At 39.5% G+C, this 16,419-nt stretch overlaps 4 protein-coding genes across 4 annotated transcripts; 2 read left to right on the forward strand and 2 right to left on the reverse strand.

Annotated features, from left to right (window-relative positions):
• The first annotated feature begins 122 nt into the window (after window positions 1-122).
• Window positions 123-6,153, forward strand: LOC108613145 (uncharacterized). Its single transcript, XM_018006409.2, has 4 exons — window positions 123-468; window positions 571-1,610; window positions 1,669-1,838; window positions 1,896-6,153. The coding sequence occupies exons 2-4, from the start codon at window positions 1,065-1,067 to the stop codon at window positions 2,893-2,895; spliced, it is 1,716 nt and encodes a 571-aa protein (XP_017861898.1). The 5' UTR covers window positions 123-468; window positions 571-1,064; the 3' UTR covers window positions 2,896-6,153.
• On the reverse strand, window positions 5,303-6,691 carry Cpr67B (Cuticular protein 67B). The gene is made up of 2 exons (XM_018008856.2): window positions 6,514-6,691; window positions 5,303-6,158 (listed from the first exon to the last, which is right to left on the reverse strand). The coding sequence occupies exons 1-2, from the start codon at window positions 6,544-6,546 to the stop codon at window positions 5,406-5,408; spliced, it is 786 nt and encodes a 261-aa protein (XP_017864345.1). The 5' UTR covers window positions 6,547-6,691; the 3' UTR covers window positions 5,303-5,405.
• Window positions 6,692-9,374: 2,683 nt separating this feature from the next.
• On the forward strand, window positions 9,375-10,757 carry LOC108612722 (uncharacterized). The gene has a single exon (XM_018005688.2). It carries the CDS (start codon window positions 10,070-10,072, stop codon window positions 10,643-10,645), a length of 576 nt encoding a protein of 191 aa, XP_017861177.2. The 5' UTR covers window positions 9,375-10,069; the 3' UTR covers window positions 10,646-10,757.
• A 1,126-nt stretch (window positions 10,758-11,883) lies between these two features.
• Window positions 11,884-15,964, reverse strand: LOC108612318 (uncharacterized). Its single transcript, XM_089466719.1, has 3 exons — window positions 15,743-15,964; window positions 12,629-13,875; window positions 11,884-12,540 (listed from the first exon to the last, which is right to left on the reverse strand). Exons 2-3 carry the CDS (start codon window positions 13,869-13,871, stop codon window positions 12,335-12,337), a joined length of 1,449 nt encoding a protein of 482 aa, XP_089322845.1. The 5' UTR covers window positions 13,872-13,875; window positions 15,743-15,964; the 3' UTR covers window positions 11,884-12,334.
• Window positions 15,965-16,419: the final 455 nt, after the last annotated feature.

The following is a 16,419-nucleotide window of genomic DNA, read 5'->3' on the forward strand; positions in this document are numbered from 1 at the left end:
AATATCCACACCGGCAGAGAATGCAGAATATACCAAAGACAGGTACACACTGAAATTTCTATAATGCGCCGGCATTGGGTACACTGTTTGATAGCGAATGGCATATTTTTTAACTATCTGGCAGCACGAAATATACACATTACAGGTGACTGGTCACTCTGGATACATTTACATTAGTTTTTTGTTTATGTTGGGAAGTCGTCGGAAAATTCGGCTATTTTGTGTGTGTGCCGCAATGAAAAGCTGCTAAAAAGCTAAATATAAAAATCAGCGCAGCGCGCGGCCGTCTGTCGTTGCATTGTTTTCTAAGTGCAGTCAGTAGGCAGCAGCAATTGATGAGGAAAAATTATGTGAAGCAGAAACGCAGTTTTTGTTTGTGTGTATGTGTATGTACATTGTGTGCTTCTGTATGTGTATTGTGCAATGAAACTGGAAAACCATTATTATTAATGAAAACGCGTGAAATGTGTAAGTGTAATAATAAAAAATGAAAATACAGATGCGCTTCTTTTGAACTTTTACCATTTACTTGATTTCTTTTTGTTAAACGTTCCCCCCACTCTTTCGCAGACAACGAGAACAACAACGACAACGACCAACTCCTCCCACTTGTACGTGTTGTAGGGGTGAAGGGAGTTTGACTGCTGTGTCTGTGCGCTAGTGTGTGTGCGTGTGTGTTACTGCGTGCACGATAAGGCTTGTATTTGCGGGCAATATATAATTGAATATATATGCAGAGTAAATGTCAAAGAAGACAACGCGTAATATGCACACACATTAATAAGAGCAAAAGGTCAAAAGTTAAGCTGAAAACAGGACCAAGACACCGTAATGTTTTAAGTCAGCGACAGCAATAAGAGAGCGAGAGAGAGAGAGAGAGAGAAAGAGAACGAGCGCATGTTGGTGTGAGTGTATACGATAAGAACAAAGAGAAGAGCGAAGAGCACGAAAAACCCGTCTAAGAAACAGCAGCAGAGGAGGGCAAAACAAAAGACTGCTTAAAACTAATAAACAAACAAAAGTAACTCAAATAATAACAACCACAAAATAAATACAAACCGAAAATGTCGGCCGCGGAGCTTGAGACTGAAAGTTCCGCACAGGAGCAGCAATCGAAACAACCACAACAACAACAACAAGAACAACAACATAACGAACATACAAGCAACAATAACAGCACTGCCAATGATGCTGAAGCCAATACCTTTGGCATAGACCTAGAAGAAACCATTGAGACTATGACATCAAGCAACAACTACAGCATTGATATGGAGCAACAACAGCTGCAGCATAATAATATGCAGCAGCATGCGCAAATGCAACAGCAGCAGCAACAACATGCACAACATGCACAGCAGGAGCAAGAACAACAGCTAGAGCAACAGGGCGATATGGGGTTGGGGATGACACTGATGCAATCATCGCCACCACCACACAGCTATCGACACTCACGAGCCTATCGCCACTTCAAGAACCCGCCGCAGCCCCACATGTGTATTCGCACCACCACTGAAACTGGCGAGGAGTTGTTTATCAATGTGCTAAGTTGGACACGTATTGTCATACCACAGGAGCCCAGTGATCCAATACCTTTGTATGGAGGCATGCGCGTAAGTACAAGCTACAACGAAAATCTTCTACAGGTCTTTAATGATTTTGTTTTAATAGGTGCCGCCTGGCAGCCCGCGCAGTCCACCAATTGTGTTTGCCGTTATGGCGAATCCTGAAGTGCTCAAAGACTCTGGACGTCATAGCAAGGATCCAGAGGAACGACGCGCTATGGTAGAGCTAATGTGCGACTTTGTGGAGGCTATGAATCCTGGCGTGAAACTAGTCAGGTGCGTATAGCGTTGCTTTTCCATTTGAGGACTTAAAATAAAATTCATTTATTACAGAAACGCCGTCATACTCAAGGATCGTGACATTTCGGGCGAGCTTAAGGATGTCTGGAATGCTGTGCAGGCGCAGCGGGACCGTGAGCGTGAAGAGCAAATGTTACAGCAGCGCCAACAGCAGCACTATCAAAACATCACTACGCAACAAATGTTTCCCAAGTCACCGGATGCAATGCGTGCTGGAAGCGCTGCTCAGTCAAATGCATCGGAGATCGGCTTGCCCCCAGCATATAATGCCGATCTTATGACGACTGATCATGGGAATGGCATTACACTGGCCGTATTTGCCCAGCAGTTGGATAACAAGGTAGCCAGTGAACAGTCGGATGAGCAGCAGCAGCAAGAGCAACAAGCGGGTAGCAACGAGTCAACGCCTGGCGATTCTTGCGGTGATCAAACGGATGCGGGTGTCGTTGTTAATGGCAACAGCGGATCTCCATCTGCTTCAGAGTCTCTATCAACAGTCGAGCAAGTGACACAAGAGCCAGAGAGCAGATCTGCTAATACGACTACCAGCAATGGTTGTAGTACTCCAACAAACTTGACAACAGCTCCAACGCCAAACGCTGCTGCTGTTCAGCCCACAGCTACACCTACGCCCACGCCCACGCCTCCCGCAACCACGCCACCTCCAGCAGCGCCAGTAAAGAAGGAGAAGCTTGGTGGCTTCTTGCCCAACGGTTGCATATTCCCGCGCTTCAAGAACAACAAACACAAGGATAAGGATGGCAATCACAAGGAGAGCAAGAGCAAAGAGAAGACTCTGCTGAATGCGCTGAAGAAAAGTAAGGAGAAGAAGGTGGCACCCAGCGAGCAAGCACCCAGTGACAAAACAGCCACGGACAATGGCACCACACAGTACGAGAAGAACTGCATCAACAATCTCGAGTGCGAGGTGCAGAAACTCGACCTGAATAGCAGCAACAACGACAACAATATGTTCATCAAGCTGAAAGTGGCGCCCAGTGCAGCATCGGCAGCGGCTGCTGTGGCCAAGTAGTTAAGTATATCTGATAACAATGATCACATAAAGTTTCATAAGTAGGAAGAGTAAAGGATATCCGAGTAAACAGGCACGATACGAGTAATGAGTAGAGAGAGAACTACCTTTCGGGTAGCACTAGCACTTCACTAGCACCTAGGAGTATTTAGAGTCGTGGACATTTAATATATACAAGATTTACATAAATCATACATACACATACATATATATATATATATATGTATACAAAGTACGTTTATATATGAATATATATACAATATATACCGTTGTATCAGTCAATTTTTGAAGGCAAATCGACAGACTCTCAGTGTAATAATATCTGAAAAAGAAAAATATAATATTGTGCCATGCTCCATTCATACTCAAATACATATATGTACATATATATACATATCTATATGTATGTATATATATGTAGCGCCCAATTTGTCTGGGTTTGTCATCCACAGTTTCTCCATAATTCTTCCCCGGCATACGTAAAGATTAACAAATATAAAAATCAAGTATTTATATAGTTCAATATTTGTATGTTTCGCATACAGTTTGCCTTATATACAAACCAAATGAGAGAGAAACGGAAAATAAAAGCAAATAAGTAAAATAGAGAACTTAAATATTAGGTCATCAAACCAATCAATGGCAATCGTAAAAAGAAACTCATGCGCCAAATTATCATCAGAAATATGTAGACAAGAGAAAATCACACGCACACACACAGCAATGGACATTGCACGAAAACACCTATCATCCACTAGTTATTAGACTAGCGAGGGCCTATTGATACAATAGAAAATAGAACCCAGCTGTACAAGTATTACGCATTCATTTTTCCTATACCACTCTGCTCAAATGATCTCCAAGTTTTATTTTTTCGGTTCTTTGAAGTTTGAACTCGTGTGAACGACGACGCAGGCTCTATAAAGTACCTTTTTGTGACCTTGCATTATCACTATTATCCATATGAGATGCTATATATTGTTTTCTATTTCTAAATGCTTCGTTTTGCCTTATTTCAATATCAACTAAAGTTAATTACTTCAGTAGTCAAAGAACAGTTCCAAATTACTTGAGTAATGCAAATCAAATGACCTGAAAGAAAAAGTACTCATATGATAAACATCTATTCTATTCTATATTGTTATTGTATTGTTTATTTAAAGTTGGTTTTTCCATTTTCTAATCACATGTCGTTCGCACTAATTGAGCAGAACTTCAAGAGCTCTCGATATATTTATATACTTAAACCACAAAAATGCAGTGAAAATTAAATAGAACTTAATGTGCAAAAGAGAAAATTCAATATTGGACTGAACAAAGCTGCCATATATAAATCACATACATATGTACAAGCATATATATCCATATATATATATGTATATAAGTATATATATATACACACAAGGCATATAGGCGAGTATACGAGTACATATGTGTGCATTTGTAATGTTCGCTTTTCATTTAAAACGAAAATTCAATTGTGATTCATTTGAAAATCAAATTTTTGTTTTTAACATCGAAACTATTTTCAACATAATTACAAAACAAATATATATATATATTTATTATACTGAAAATCGAATAAACAAATCAATTAACTTTGGTCAGCCGAAGTTTTGATACTCTTGCAAAATCTAAAGGGAATATCTTTTAAAAAAAATTAACGAAACAAAATTTAAACTATTTTAAAAAAAATTTGGCTTTTACGTTCGTCTCATTAAATATTACTTTTTGCGAGAGTACTATACAAATTTGATTTATTTTAAAATATATTTTATGCAACGCCCAAAAGCATGCTATAAAATACTTTGAGTCTCAGTTTAGAGATTTGTTTTGTTTTCGTTGTTCTCTCTAAAATGCATTTCGCCAGCCTTCAGTGCCATAGAAAAAATGGCATTGCATTTATAGAAAAGAAGAACAAAAATATTTAAAATCAAAAGTACGTTTTTATAATAATTACAAAATTGTGTTTGTAACTTGAAATGAAAATAATAAAAAACTAAAGCATTGATTAATCGATTTATTAATTAAATAATTTAATTAAATTAAAACTTAGTTTTAGCTGGTTGTCGAAAAAAAAAAAAAACAACAGAAAGAAAACGAAAATATTAAAAATTATTGATTCGAATGCTTATAAAAAAACCTAATTTAAGTTCAAAAAAGCAATAATTTTACTTGAAAAGCAGCAAAAAATAAATAAAATAAAAAACCACAACAAAAATACAAAATGTAAATGTAAAGAACGTATAACAACAACAACAAAAACAACAACTAATGTGTTAAGATTAACAACAAATAAAATTATACAAGTGGACGGTTTAAAACAACAATTTAAGCAAACAAAAACAACCAAACCACATTTTATATATATGTATATGTAACAATAAAATCAAGAAAACAGAACGTATTTGAGAATTGTAATAGCTGCTGGATTTATTTAATATATCATTGAATAAATATCTAGAGTTAGGCTATTTTCTATGTGAGTATTAGCTACGTCAAGGAGCACTCTATTCGTCCTTGTTGTTGATGGCGCGCAGGCGTTCGAGCTCCTCGCGTTCCGCCTTGTTGCGCAACAGCGGCACGTTGTAGTCGAAGGCGTAGAAGAAGCCCTTGGGCTCGCCCGTCTCCTCTGGTCCGGGCACATAGGGCTTCTCGTCGTGCACGTACTCGCGAGTCTCTGCCTCGCTGGGCTGGTAGGCGCCCTCGCCCGTCTGGTATTCGGGAGCAAACGGATCGGGATTGTGGCCAGCGGCAGCGGCCAGCTCACCCCACAGTCTGAAGTGCTCCTCCTCGGCCTTCAGCACGGCGGGTGTCTTGGTTGCTGGCAGCTTCAAATGCGCCGGGCGGTTGTCCTCAACATGGAAGCCAGTTTTGTCCGCATAGTACTTGGCAATGAAATCGCGACCATGTGGCTGCACATACTTGTAGGAGCCAGTGACGGTGCCAGCATCATCGCGTTTCTCGTTCTTGCCCTGATTCCAGTCCTTGTAGCCATACACATACTGTCCCAGACCATCCTGGCCATGGTACTGATGCGCATCGTAGTGCTCCTCCACATAATCCTCGGGATGTTCAATCACACGACCCATATACACGAATTCTCCCTTCTCGTTGCGTGCCTCGGGCAGGGGATTTTCCCCAGTCTTGGGCGCATATTCGATCTCATTAACGCCTCGCAGTTGAGCGCTGTTCAGATACTGTTGCGCCTCCTCTGGCGTGATGTTAATCTTAAAGATGTTCTCGGCGCTGGCGCAGCTCACCTATAAGAAGAAACCCGAAAAGTTAAGAATTAATGGCTTATAAAATGTGCCACGCTTCACAGCTTTTTGATAAACTTCAATCTTGATGATGACGATGATGATGATGATCATGATGATGATGTCATTTGGTCAACTTCCTCGGAACGTGTAACACAATTTGCACATCTATAAATGATACGCGTGGCAAATAGACGTCAGAGACATTTATATTTGCACATTTGACATTTTTACAACCCGGACTTCTAATTGAGTAGATCCATAGATGTCGCATTATTTATCCAAAGCTCATAACTTGTTGCCAATTCATATGCATAATGATAAAACACTAACACGATTCATATTTTGGGCTACTAACCAGCAAAAAGGCGGCTAATATAAAGCACTTCATTGCGAAACTTGATTATCACTTGATATATATATATGTCTATATATATGGTATATATAGTGTCTATTTTATTGCTTAACAAACACTGTTCTGGATGCTGCTGCTGTTGCTTGAACTGTTGTCGATCTACTAATAACTAAATAACTTTAGCGCAAGGCTTTTATACTAACTCTGCTTCGCAGTTTGTTGTTTTCCGTTTTATTTTTTCTTTATACAATACATTTTGTTGTTTTGCATAAAATTAACAAATGAACGTTGAATGAAGATGTGCTCGTCGCTTCTGTCCGGTTTCTTACTCAGCGTCAGCATCAGCATCAGCATCGGCATCGGCATCAACAACAATTTGAAGTTCATCTTAGCTGAAAATTCACACTTCTCACGCGTTGCTTCTGCTGTTCTGTGTCTGCTTTGCTCACATCATTAATTGTATGTATGCGAGCATCCAAATGCTCAATTAGTTATTAAATAATATTTATTTTACAATTTTTTTTTTTTATTATCATCTTTCTCTTTTGGTTGTTGTTGCCGTTGTTGTAGTTCATAGAATATTTGTTTTGTAAGCGCACCCGCAAGTGTCTATCGTAGTTTAAGTGGCATTTTGGCTAGCTCGACGGCTGTCAGTTATCTCATTGATCTCTGACTGATACCCTATAAAGAATGTGGCATAGGGTAGTATATACTGGCTTCGAGAAGATTCCGCAATTTGATAGGTAGTTTTATATCCGCAATATGATATAAAAGTATACGAGAATCTCTAAAATAATTTTATAATTATTTATTATATTACTTGTTCAAGAATTATATCAAATTGAGCTGCTAAATATGAATTCCTTAAATTTGTTTCCCAAGGTTGTGCTTAAAGCTTTCACGTTACTTGAATCAGCATGTACGAAGAGCTGAACAAGATCACCAGCTAAGATTACTGGAAGTGGGATTCAAGGATTGGGAGAAATAAGTGTATGATACCGATCAGATATCATATACTTGTTTTTCCTGTTTTACTTTAAATACGACAATATTTATAAAAAAAAAAAAGAATTTTTTGAAACAACCAGAAGATTCGCGAAGATCACATATTATTTTATATTAATGTTACACATGCTATAATATTTAATTTGTGTTATGAATACATCATATTTGATCGTAAGTATAATTCAAGTATAGCAGAACGAGTTCTTTGGGATTTTCCCTCACACGCAACAATATCTGAGTTAAGCACATGTTCATAAACGCTTTTCTAAGTTACTAGCTTTATATAAGTTCTAGGTAAGCAAATTAGAGTAAAATATGTGGGCTATTTTAAATCTTGTGGTTACGATACGTTAGGTCTAACATATTCTGAGCCGATAATATACTAAATTTGGCTCATATCATATCAAATAATCTTACTTAGTGACAGGCATCTAAAACCTGTTCATCTGTTAAGGAAATATCAATTGGATATGAAATAGCTTTTTGGGCATTGGGTATACGCGTGGCCAACCACGTTTGCGTTTGCTATATGCTGGCAATGATTTATTTTTTATTAAATAATTTTTGAGTACTTCCATCAATTTTTTTCACTTCTAATTAATGCAAAATGTACAGCTTTAGCTTTAGCTCTAGGGGTTCGGGTTTCCTGTAGAAACGATCAGCGGAAGCTCAGGCAGACGAGCACTTTACTTGTCTCTGCTACAGATGAACATATATGTGTGTATGTATGCATAATTAATCGTATCTTTTCCCAGATGCGCTATCAAATGTCAATTCGAGTGGCAATTCAAGCAATGAGAGCTGCTTGACTGTGATTCCGCAAGTTTGTTGCCTAAGTCTTTTGACTTAAATTCTGTTGGCTTTTTTTTTTTGGATTTGTAAGTCGTGCAAGGGCTCAGCTTTGAGCTGTCCACAACAAACTGCGCAGTTTCTCAATTACAATTACAATTACAATTACAGAAATGATATTGCTATTTAAATAATAGGTAAGAAGCACGCCTCAAGCATTTGAAGCTGACCGTTAAAACAAATTTTCATTTCCCACCCAGACAGCGGGGCTCTACGTAATTTATACCAAAACAAATATCAATATTATATATGTATGTTATGTATATATTTCATTATGCAACTTATTGACCATTAATAATATTAAAACGTATTTTTAGCTTATGTTATTTTTTATCGCTGTTCATAGACGCAAATGGCGATTTTTTTACTTTTACGTTCTGCTGACTGAATTTCATTAGCTGAAAAGAATACAAAAGATATACAGATTCAAAAACAAACTATGGGAGCACTAATTAGGAATGATAGACTGGGAAATACCCTCATCATTTGCAGACTTGCTGTGTCAATCAAGCATTGGTGGTTCTTTAGATTTTTTTTCAAGGAACTGCTGCTTGTATATCATAATCTCTAACTTTAATAATGTTTATTATTTATATAGTATATTATTAAGTATATACATTATACGATATATGCGAATATATATTTATACTGAATGTCACGCAGAGGAACATTTAGACATGTAAATAAACAGATAGACTTACATAGCTATTACTCAACTAGTCAAACTAATTAAGAACTTATCATAGTTCATATGATTGACAAACAAACACTAAATACCCTTTCTAACCGCTATGGCCTCAGGGCACACAAAAGAGGTTCCAAATATTGAATGAATCAGCAACAGGTTAAGACTTGGTTCTTGACAACGAAATGAGCAACAAACTAGTCAAAGTTAATCTATGCTACTTAGTCTTATTTCGTGATTTCTTATATAAATATAAATAAACAATTTCTGGAATTTACGTTGAGTATGCTGACTTCTATCTTCAGGTAAACAAATGTGTGACATCTAATATTCAGTGAATCACTTTGCCACATTCTTAATTCCTTTTTAGACATTCTGTAAATAAGTTTATTGTTTCTTATTTATTTATTTGCCGATGATGCAAAAGTCTAAATAAAAACGCAGACCTAATTTTCGTAAAGCCGGTTTACGCTGTGCAACTGTCGCTCATATTTAAATATGAATATATTTTATTATAATAATGCCGCTTTATTGAATTCCTTATGAGAAGTGAACTGAGATACAACAGAGTTCGTTTTGGAAATGTTTTGCACCGGTAAACGAAATATTACGTATACGCAAATGGCAAATAGATGTATTAATGTGTAACAAGATATGAACAAATAGCTCGAAACTTCAATGCAAATAACTAACTCAAACAGCCAAGTCGAAGCGCACTGAGAGCGCCGAGAGCCAGGTGAGCAACGGAAAATGTCAAATAAACAAAGTTGGCCCGGTGCCCGCCAGGTAAACACACTCGCAGTGCCCATCAAATGGCTCCAAAGCAAACAGCGCTCAATCACACACACAGGGCTCGAAGCCAAAGAAGAAGAAGAAGAAAAAGAAGAAGCAACAGCAGCAGTTGAAATAAGTGCGAAAGCTAAAGTAAAGTCAAAACCAGTGCAATACCAAGCGACTGGCCGATCGGAGCTGTCCACAGTCAGGTTTACCAGCAAATAAAGGAAAATAAACCACTTCAAGATGCAGATCAAGGCAGCGCTGATGCAGACGCTGCTGTTACTTCTGTTGCTTTCGCCGGCGGCGCTGCAGGCGGCTGTGGTGCCCCTCGAGCTGGACGAGACGAGCAATGCCATCGGAATGGATACGAAGGAGATTGGCTATCTGGAGCTGAAGCCGAATGGCACTTTGATCTTGGAGCATCCACAGAATCAGAGTGGCGGCGATATACAAAATTTCCTGCTATTACGCAGCGTATTGCAAGCCCTGAAGCTGCACTCAAACCAGGAGCACGCGAAACTCAACATCAAGATGTACGGCGATGGTGTGGAGCACAAGTTTCCGCCGCTGCTGGAGAGGATAATACAACGCATACAAACCTTTTTCTCCATCTATCGCCATACGGACACCAGTCATCCCGTGCGCAAAGATGAGGTAACCACTGTGGCGCCTCAAATTGTGGCAAGTACGGTGAAGGCAATAAAGCCACAGACAAAACCAACAAAACCAACGACGACGACAAAAAGAACTACAACAACAACAACAACCACAATCCTGCCACGAAAAGATGTTTGGATAACTGTGGGCGAGGACGAGTGATTGACATACATACAGAAATATATTTATATATACACATGCATATACAGCTAAGAGTTATTATATTTATTTATTTTTGTATTTATATATTCTGTCAATAAACCACTCAGCTCCACGAGTATCGTTGTAACTGTAACGTGAGAGAGGCGCCCACACTTTGCCCATAGCTCATGGCTGGGCACGTCTCTAAGCGCACTTAGTATGCGTCGCGCATGCAGCATGGAGCGCGATTTATGCTTAGCTCTGTGTATGTGTAGGTGTGTGTGTGTGAGTTTGTAATATGTGCAATATTTTTATGTTCAGGGGGAATTACGGGTACGCGTTTAGCCCATCTTGGCCAGTTGCATAATTATAGACGATATACATATTTATAGATATATATATATATACATATATGTATGTATAATTATATATAGGTTTGCAAATACAATATGTATTTAGGGTGGGGCTGGCATTACCGTGTTCTGCTTGTGTTTAGAAGTTTAATATTATAAAATGTATTACGTCAATATGTTAATATGTATGTCAAGCTTACCTTCCGCTGGCAGCTTCCTGAAAATAAATGTCTATATAATTTTGCAAACAATAATTATGATTCATGTTAATTTAATAATCACAATTGATGAAATATTAATATTTAAAATAAGTATTACAGTTACCTATCAACAATATTATAGTAAAGTTTATTATGATAAAGACCATCATTCAATTTATTATTATTATCATAATTAACATCGTAATATTGTGCTTATACGAAACATTTAAAATACATTATTACTAAATAAATACCAAGTCCCAAAGTAGAACACAGCTCCTCCCTCACTCCTCTGCACGAAACGACTGAACAAGTGCTGCTGCAGTCTTCGCATTTTATAGTCCATAGGATTTCACTCAAAAAAGAGCAAATGATGCTGCTCCAAATTCGATTCGACGTTCGCTCATGAGTAAGAAGAGGCCAACCAAAAATCGAGTGTGCAAATGATGGAGAACCCATTCCAAATGAAAGGGTAGACATCATCTCAGAGACTTGAACATGAGTATACGAGTATATGCAATATTTGTCATGTATGAGTGATCGGTCGATGATGGCTGTATAGATTATACGCTCTTCACTCATAAGACTTCTCTCTGCACTTAATATTTTAATCTCTCGACAATCCTTCATGCAAGTTTGTTTTCTCAGTCTTTGCTGGACTGTCTCTCTCTTCAACTTGGAATAAGAAATAAAAACTCTCTCCGTATTTTACATTTTACATTCACTTTTTTTATTGTTCTGTTTTACATTTTTCATTTGTTATGGTTATGAATATGAATGAATGAATGAATGATGATGAATGATGATTATGAACGTGTTCTAGATGTTGTTAGCTATGAATGAACGTATATGCATTTAGATGTTTGTTTTCATATATATTTTATTTTATTTGTATTATACTTTTGTTGTTGTTGTTGTTGGCTTTTATTAATTGTTGCTGAAAGTCGGAAATTGATTCGCTGTGACTGTGTTAGTAACTAAATGTATTAACCCACGGCCTGGCGCAGAGCCTAGGCACGGAACAGATCGAGTTGTAGAATACCAAAGTTGCCCATATAGAATATCTGTGTATGAGTGTGTGTATGTGTCTCTATGTGTGTGTGATGCGATTCGATGTGGTTTGATGCGATGTGAATTGATCTCATGGCTGTGGCTACCTAAGCTGCTGTTGCTGCTGCTGCTGGTGTCCCCTGTTCGATGGCGGCCTGCTGAGCCTCTGCTTGCTGTGCCTCCGCTTGGTGCTGGGCCTCAGCGGGGATGACAGCTGCATCGGGAAAAGCTGCGGCCTTGAGCTTTGAATCAGCGGGTATGGCAGCTGCATCGGGAAAAGCTGAGGCCTTGAGCAAAGGAATTTCTTCCTTGACTAAATATGCAGGAAATGCAAAATAAATATTGTATATTTTATGATTTAACTTTTAACTTTTAAATTTCTTTTCAAATTTCCTACTCACTTTCCTCCTTGATGAGCTCCTTCATGGTCTCCTTGAGGGGCTCCTTGATGGCCTCTTTGATGAGCTCCTGGTTGGTCTCCTTAATTAGCTCCTTTAAGCTACCCTCATCGGACTTCAGAATGGGTGCTTTGATCTCCTCGTTACTGGACTCCTTGCGAGCCTCCAAACTGGGTTCCTGGCTGGCCTCTTTCCTGGCTTCCTGGACGACTTCCTTTCTGGCTTCAGGTTGGGCTTCCTTCTTGATCTCTGGGTTGGCTTCCGGTATGACTTCCTTCTCGGCCTCCTTGGGGGCTTCCTTGACGGCTGGCTCGGCGAAGTCGGCTTTGGTTTCCTGAAGCGCGTCCTTAAGAGTTGGCTTAATATTTTCTTCACTTTGTTGCTCCACCTTGATAGCATTGCTCTCTTCCAACTGACGTGGCGCAATCTCTGCCTTCAATTCACTGGCCTCGACGGCTGCAGGAATGATGGTCTGTGCCAGCTGATCCAATGGCTGTTCCGATTGCTCTGGCTGCTTCTGCTCTTTGAGCAGTGGCTGAGGCTCTGGTTGGTCTGGCCATGCCTTCTCCTCAGTGGCCTGAATTGGTGCCTCATCGGTTTGAATGCTGCGTGCGCGTATAGCTGAGATGGGCCACGAGTAGACTGGGGTATGCACCACATCGACCACGGGCGTGTGATACACCTGAGGCAGACTGTAGAAGTGACGCGCCTCGGTGGCAGCCAGCAGCGGTTGGGTATTGGCCGGAGTTTCAATCAGTTCGATCTTCTCGCTCTTCAGCTTCTGCAACTCTTCGTTTTTGTTGCCCGGGCTGGGGAAGAAGCCGGGGAAAAAGCCAGCGCCGGCAGCAGCTGCTGATTCAGCAGCCTCGCCCAACTGTCCGCCTACGATCTCAACGCCCTGCTGCACCTGCTGCTGGATTTGATTGACACTCGGGAAGCCCTCAGTCTGCCTGGTCTCCTGTGCTGGACTGCGGCTGCTGGCACGGCCAGTGGACACGGCATCGCCTAGATTGGGCACCACAGAGGCTGCAGCTCCAGCTGGCACATAGACAATGGTCTCCTCATGATGAGGCCCCGAGACGCGCGCCACTGGGGACAAGCCGTGCACGTAGCGCACCGCTGGCTCCAGGTGCACCTGCGCCTGAGGCGTCACAATGACAATATGCTGGGCCGGCTCCACGACTTGCTGCAGTGGCTTCGCCTGGCTGCCCACTGCCAGCAGGCAGACAAGCGCAAAGATGAACATTATGCTAAGAGGGGGAGGGAAGAGCAAAGGCTTTAGCTACAGTTGTCTATGCCAGGCATTAGCTTGGTAGCTGCTGCTGCTGCCGCTGCTGCCAAACTGGTATTGCCCTGGCTAGCTATTTATAGTCGGCCAACCAAAGTCCATTCTAAATTTAAACATTATAATTGCATGTATGTGCCACAGGATGCGAACTATTAACCGGTTTGCGGTTTGATTGGCTCTTGGAAAAGCTCTGAAGCAGCCAATTCTGGTGTACACATAAAGTGTCCAATGTGCTCTCTGGCTGCAGTCGAGCAATCCACTCGAGCCATTCAGCTGCAATTGCCAGACCAAGTTCTTGGCCAACTCTTTTGATTGCAGCTCGGCTAATAACTGGTTTTTCGCTTTCCTGATCATATCTCTCCGAGGGGCATCAAATTCCCCCAAGTCTTATTACTCGCGCATATTCTATTTAAAGCCAACCCATCCCACCGTCTCTTCTTCCCTATCATTTGCGTGGCAATTGCAGCAACTGCAGCGTTTAGAACTTGAAAATGTTTTTAATAGTTCAGAGGTTTCTGTCAGCGCGTTGGGCCGCTTTTTTCTTTCCCCTTTAGCTCGACTTGATAGTGAAGGGAAAAATATTGCAACTACTAATTGAACTGGAAACTTAATTTGTGCATCGCTCGAGGAAAGAATGTCTGTTAGCAAGCAAGCTGAAACTGAGCAAACTGATTCAAACTGACTTAAGGCATTTATACTGAAGGAATTCGCAGACGTTTTCTGTCTTACTCTGCTCATATTAAATGGGGTGTATAGTGATCTAACGACAAATATTGTAGTACCCACTAGTTCCTCGAACTGAGAAATCTTGTCTTTATTAAGGGACAAGCAGATATTTCTTGTCTAAGAGGAAATATTTGATATATAATTTTTTAGTTTATTATATTTTAGATGAGTCTACATTGATGTTGAGTATGATAGTATTGCGATTATCAATACCTCAAGGGAAAATATGCGAAAGCATAGACTCTCTAGAGTCGTAAGCTACTATTTCAGGTTTTATTATCCATTCAGTGAATTTATTAGAAATACATAAGTTAAATCAATATATTGATTTTTTTTAAATATATATTAAACAAAATTTGTGATTAAATTTAACCAATTTTAAATAATAATCACACTTTAATGTATTAAAACTAGCTTTGAGTATATTTTTGGGTAGTTCACTGAATAGATATCTATTTAAAGCTTGATCTCTATAAAATGCATTTGGTTTATCAGAAAATTATATAAATAAAATAGCAAATAATCCTTATCAACATAAAATAAATATAAACAAGTCTTTATTACTAAGAAAAAAAGATTTCTAATATTTCAACAAAAACCTCTTTATAATACTGGATTTCTGATGTAAAGTATGTAAATTATTCAGTCAGAGATTTATTTAAATGGATATATATTTAAAATATTTAGTAGTTTACTTTTTAATACTAAGATGGGTTCATATTTAAGAAATTCCTTTAAGATTCCATTAGTCAATCTATTACCAATAGGCAAATTAAATTTTCTAGCAAAAAGACTTCAAATGATTATAATTGAATCGGTTGCATGATACTTGTTCATAAATTAACATATTTGATGCCTTCCAGAGAGAGATGTCTATCGCTAAGATAAACAACTCGTTCAGTTAACTTAATGACAAATATATAAAAAATGCCCTCATAAAGAGATCTTAACAACAAATTCAAGTCTAATTTTCGCTTTCCTATTTGACGCTTTGTCGCGCCTACTGAGCTTAATTCATCGGACATGGACTTTCTAAACGAGCTTAGGGCACGACATTAAACCACATTAGAGGCAATAACACAACAAAAATCTAGAGAGCTTACCTGATGGCAACTGCCGCTTCTGTACGAGAGGTTTGGTTCTTCGCGAGCAGCTCACTTTAATCCGGCACAAAAAACGGTTAACTTAGATGGCGAATGGTAACACAAGCGATGCTGCTTTGAGACTTGGCACAAATGTTGTGAGTGGTTTGGAGTTGGTGGTTGTGGCTGAGTGGCTCAGTCTTGACACGCCGACCACTTCAAGGAAACTGGTGGCCAATGCTGGCTGCCATGGGCCTTTTATAATGTGCTCGCTTGCCTAACTGACCTAGCGCAAGAACAAAGAGCTGCAATTGGTAGATGGCGGAGAAGAAGAAGTAGAAGAGGAAGAAGAAGAAGCAGCACAGCAAGCTGAAGCCCAAGCTGAAAAACAAGCTGCAACATTTGCAGCTTCCCGCAGGAATAGTGTGCGGTGGGAGTGGAAGGGGCAGTGGCAGGGGCAGGGGCAGGGGCGGAGGGAGTGGCATAGCCAAGATAGCCAAAAGGAGTACACGCAAAGCAGGCGGCAAATGACCAAAGTTGGCTAAGCTAAAGCGACAACAATAACAACAGCAACAAGTAAGAGTGTTTGTTACGAAAATGCCAGACTAGAAGATACCCTGTAGCAAATGTTTGCAAAAGGAATTACATTTAGAAATTTTATTACAATGAGATAATACTATCTTTATGTATCCCAAGGA

The sequence above is a fragment of the Drosophila arizonae genome, chromosome 4 (assembly GCF_054131065.1).
Source record: "Drosophila arizonae isolate 15081-1271.41 chromosome 4, UAZ_ARI_1.0, whole genome shotgun sequence".
NCBI classification, from domain to species: domain Eukaryota; kingdom Metazoa; phylum Arthropoda; class Insecta; order Diptera; family Drosophilidae; genus Drosophila; species Drosophila arizonae.

What these genes read in the sequence shown, in the direction of transcription:
- LOC108613145 (XM_018006409.2), top strand. Translation starts at nt 1,065, where the DNA reads ATGTCGGCCGCGGAGCTTGAGACTGAAAGTTCCGCACAGGAGCAGCAA. An exon ending in CTTTGTATGGAGGCATGCGC is followed by an intron (nt 1,611 to 1,668) that starts GTAAGTACAAGC and finishes TTGTTTTAATAG; the next exon opens with GTGCCGCCTGGCAGCCCGCG. An exon ending in CCTGGCGTGAAACTAGTCAG is followed by an intron (nt 1,839 to 1,895) that starts GTGCGTATAGCG and finishes CATTTATTACAG; the next exon opens with AAACGCCGTCATACTCAAGG.
- Cpr67B (XM_018008856.2), bottom strand. Translation starts at nt 6,546, where the DNA reads ATGAAGTGCTTTATATTAGCCGCCTTTTTGCTG. An exon ending in TATTAGCCGCCTTTTTGCTG is followed by an intron (nt 6,159 to 6,513) that starts GTTAGTAGCCCA and finishes TTCTTCTTATAG; the next exon opens with GTGAGCTGCGCCAGCGCCGA.
- LOC108612722 (XM_018005688.2), top strand. Translation starts at nt 10,070, where the DNA reads ATGCAGATCAAGGCAGCGCTGATGCAGACGCTGCTGTTACTTCTGTTG.
- LOC108612318 (XM_089466719.1), bottom strand. Translation starts at nt 13,871, where the DNA reads ATGTTCATCTTTGCGCTTGTCTGCCTGCTGGCAGTGGGCAGCCAGGCG. An exon ending in GGAGCTCATCAAGGAGGAAA is followed by an intron (nt 12,541 to 12,628) that starts GTGAGTAGGAAA and finishes CTGCATATTTAG; the next exon opens with TCAAGGAAGAAATTCCTTTG.